The sequence below is a fragment of the Pteropus medius genome, unplaced genomic scaffold, assembly GCF_902729225.1.
Source record: "Pteropus medius unplaced genomic scaffold, Ma_sr-lr_union100, whole genome shotgun sequence".
Lineage (NCBI taxonomy): Eukaryota > Metazoa > Chordata > Mammalia > Chiroptera > Pteropodidae > Pteropus > Pteropus medius.
The window spans coordinates 8,440-12,231 of record NW_024342810.1 but is presented as its reverse complement, the minus strand read 5'-3'; the positions used below and the strand labels follow the sequence as shown (position 1 = coordinate 12,231).

At 52.1% G+C, this 3,792-nt stretch overlaps 1 gene segment (V, D, J or C); it reads left to right on the top strand.

The window, feature by feature from the left end:
* The first annotated feature begins 3,233 nt into the window (after window positions 1-3,233).
* LOC120605976 (immunoglobulin heavy variable 3-23-like) lies at window positions 3,234-3,792 on the top strand. The segment is given in 2 exon segments: window positions 3,234-3,364; window positions 3,467-3,792. Coding segments are annotated over 2 exon segments (375 nt in total).

Sequence of the window (3,792 nt, the reverse complement as noted above, 5' to 3'; positions counted from 1 at the left end):
GACACATAATACTTTTGGGTCTTCTCAGGCCATGGTAGAGACCAGGCCGTTTTCAGGATATAAAACCCATTGGATTCTACCTCTAACTCTCGTGATGTCAAACGTGTACCAACATGTCTCAGCACGGGTCCTGCGTTCTTTTACTTAATCCACTCTCTTTCCCTTTAGAATTTTTTTCCTTGCATTTCCCTTAGTTTGGTCCCTAAAAATAGTGAGTGTGGTGTCCATGCTCGAATTCTCACGACTCAGGAGCTTTACTTGGAGCTCAGGTTGGCAGCTTCAGGCACATTAGGAGAGGCAGATGGGACTTTCCCCCTCCTCACTGCTCTGCACAGCCCTGTCGTCCTCAGTGTGGACACATTGGGAAGGCGAACGACTATCCATAGTCAAGTGGATAAGTTGTCTGGTAAACGTTAGATGCTATGGAGGATGCACCTGGTGCAGCTCCAACTATTCCTGAGCCATGACCTTCAAGTGTACTTTAGGGGGGACCTGCAGATCGGACCCTCGGATGTGCTGTGTGATCTGGGTCCCATCAATGGAGGGGAAGCACTGGGCAGGACACAGGATTTTGGGGAAGCCACAAGGACGGCCAGTCTAAAGTCTCTGGAATCCCTGAAGCTGCTGTCCATCACGGGAATCCATGCCATTCAGGTGTGTTTGGTTCAGCCCACATCAGGTTATTTAGGATAAATTCCTGAGTTAGAGAACATGGCTGACACATTATAACAAACCCAGGACAATACCTTGACAGCAACAACTGGATTAGTGGTGACGGAAGAAATGGACAGTGGAGCCCGGCCACGTTTCCACAAGAAACTGACCGTTGTCTGCAGCACTCTGTGTTCTCAGTAGAGCAGGTTCATGTCACCAAAGACATTTACAGAAGGGGTTGTGGTCAAGGCCTTACGAAAAGCAGTTTCAGCGGCAGATTACTATTGTTTGAACATTCCATTCTGTTTCATTAAAAAACACCTACACTTGTAGAGAAAATGCTGAGGGCTCAGGGAGGCTGCAGACGCTGTCAGGCCCCAGTGCAAGTCCGACCCCGAGAGCAGGCAGAGGGAGAGCTGATGGTGACGTTCCCGAGTCGCTCTGCCGTGGGAGGAGGGTCCAGCACGTCGTCCCTCCAAAGTTTCACTCCAGGGGCGTCCACGTCACCCAGTAGTGGGCCTCCCCAGTGTCCCTGCTGTTCCAATTCCAGGCTGGAGAGGCTCTCAGGTGTGTGTTCCCAGCACTAGCCAGGTGATCAGATTTGGGGAGCAGCAGTTGCGCCTGTCCCATGGGGCGCCCTCTATGTGGAGGTGACAACTTCCTTAGGACCAATGCACTGTGCTGATTTTGGTCAGAAAATGTGGTTGTGGTTGTTATAGTGGCGGATGTAAAAGGTCAAACATACATGATGCGAACAGTTAATCCCCGACTCTGCTGTCCTTCACCACGAGCCGTCAGGGGGCCGAGCCTGACCTGCCTCCCTAGGCGTAGAAAGAGCCTCAGCTGAGCGTCCAATTCCCTTCTCCTCATTCTACCTTCCACAGAACAGCAGGAGAAACACGTCACACAAGTTCCCCACCGTCCATAACAAGAACCGCCTCCCTCCAGGATCCACTAAGAAGGTTCCGGCACCATCTGAGCACCCTTCACGATGGCCGTCGTCACCCACATCTCTGCGTCTGCTCAGGACGGCTGAGGTTTCCTCCACGAAGACTGAGGCTGCTCCCCGGCTCCCTCTTCCTCTCTGAGCTCCCCCCAGATCCTCCTCTAAAGGCCCATCCACAGCATGGAGGCTTCTTCTAACACGCAGCTCAACACCTTTCCAGAATCTTTGCCCGGCCCTATTCCAAAGCAGTGTTTCATTTTCACGTATCTCTTACAGCAGCACCCCGTTTCTCTTTACCAAATTATAGTCCATGTGAACTGCTATAAGAAAGTAACAGAGATGAAGCGGCTGAGAGAGAGAAATGGAATTAACTTCACACAGTCCTGGGGGAGAGAATCCATGGTAAAGACAACCACAGACTCAGCATCATGAGGTCTCGCTTCCTGGTTCACACACGGCCATCTGTGCCCTCAATGGGGGAAGTGCTCCCAGACATTTAAGACACTGGATTTTTGAATGATTAACTGTTTTTAGTTGAACTTTTGTTCTTTCTAGGGCTGTGCCCTCTGGACACCTATCACAAGGGCAGACAGATTATGATCTTATATTTTTCTGGGGCACCTGAGTATCCAGCCCTCGGGGTGCAGCGTCTATGATGTCACATAGCTAATATGTTGAAGAGAATTTAATGATTAGCACTTATTGCAGCTTGCTTGTCACTGTGGCTGCGTGTCATAAGAAGAATAACATTTTATCAGGTCTCTCCATCTAAAGGCTGAGCGTTGGCTTTCCTCATAGAGCCCGGGACAAGGGACACACCAACACCCCTCAGCAGGTGCGCAGACTCACACGGTACAGAAGCACTCATGGGAAGGAGACTCAGCACTGACCCGTGCGAGCCCGCGTCACACCACACGCTATATTTCCAATTATGATGCTAAGGATGTAGCATGGACATCAAGTATGTGCGTGCGATTCCAACTGTACACGTCATCTGGCGTGGCTGTGGCTGACAGAGCTCTACCACAGCAAGACGGCTACCATACAAGTGCAGTTATCAGTGGACAAAGAAAGTTAGAGGCACAGAGAGTGACTCTCAGATGGGACAGACGCCTGCAATACACCTGTGACCCTGGTTCTCATACGTGCTCTCCGTTAGCACTAGAAGGCAGCAAATCCCACACGCGCTCATGCAGGACGGAGAACTGCACCTCACTGCGCACGTCCACTCTGTCCTGGAGGTCGCCCAGGGGAGCAGTGGGGTGCAGTATGCAGCGTGCAGGCCAGACACATGAGTTCACTCTTACACACGTGAGCTCTCGACACCAGGAAGTTCTCTGTGGTCCTGTTTGGCCTTGTTCACCTGTGATGCAGGTAAATGATATCATGTCACATGACTTACGTGCATGAGTAAAATGCAATAAGATGATGGTGCTAAGTGTTTAAGTAACACATGTCACAATAAAAGGCATATTTTACAAAATGTCCTCATTACCGCCACGGGCCCAAACACACGCACACCTGATCTGGGTTCTACCCTCTCTGTGGGTCCCCAACCCCAGAGCTCCTTATACAGTCAGAGCTCATGCAAATAGGGTCCCTCTGCCGATAAAAGCCAGCCCAGCCCCGAGCCTGCAGCTCTGGGACAGGAGCCCAGCCCCGCGATTCCCAGGTGTCCCCATTCCGGGATCAGGTCTGAACACGCACGACGCACCATGGGATCGGCTGGGATCCGCTGGGTTTTCCTCGTCGCTGTTTTACGAGGTGACTGTTGTGGAACAGGGGACGCTGCGTAACGTGAGTGGGTGTGAGTGAGGAACACGGACGTGTGACATTTTCCTGACCCTGACATGTCTCTGTTCGCAGGTGTCCAGTGTGAGGTGCAGCTGGTGGAGTCTGGGGGAGACGTGGTGCGGCCCGGGGGGTCTCTGCGACTCTCCTGTGCAGCCTCTGGATTCACTTTCAGTGACTACGGCATGAGCTGGGTCCGCCAGGCTCCGGGGAAGGGGCTGGAGTGGGTCTCATTTATTAGTTATAGTGGCAGCAGCACATACTACGCTGCCTCCGTGAAGGGCCGATTCACCATCTCCAGAGACAACGCCAAGAACACGCTGTATCTGCAAATGAGCAGCCTGAAGGCTGAGGACACGGCCGTGTATTACTGTGCGAGAGACACAGTGAGGAGACTTTAG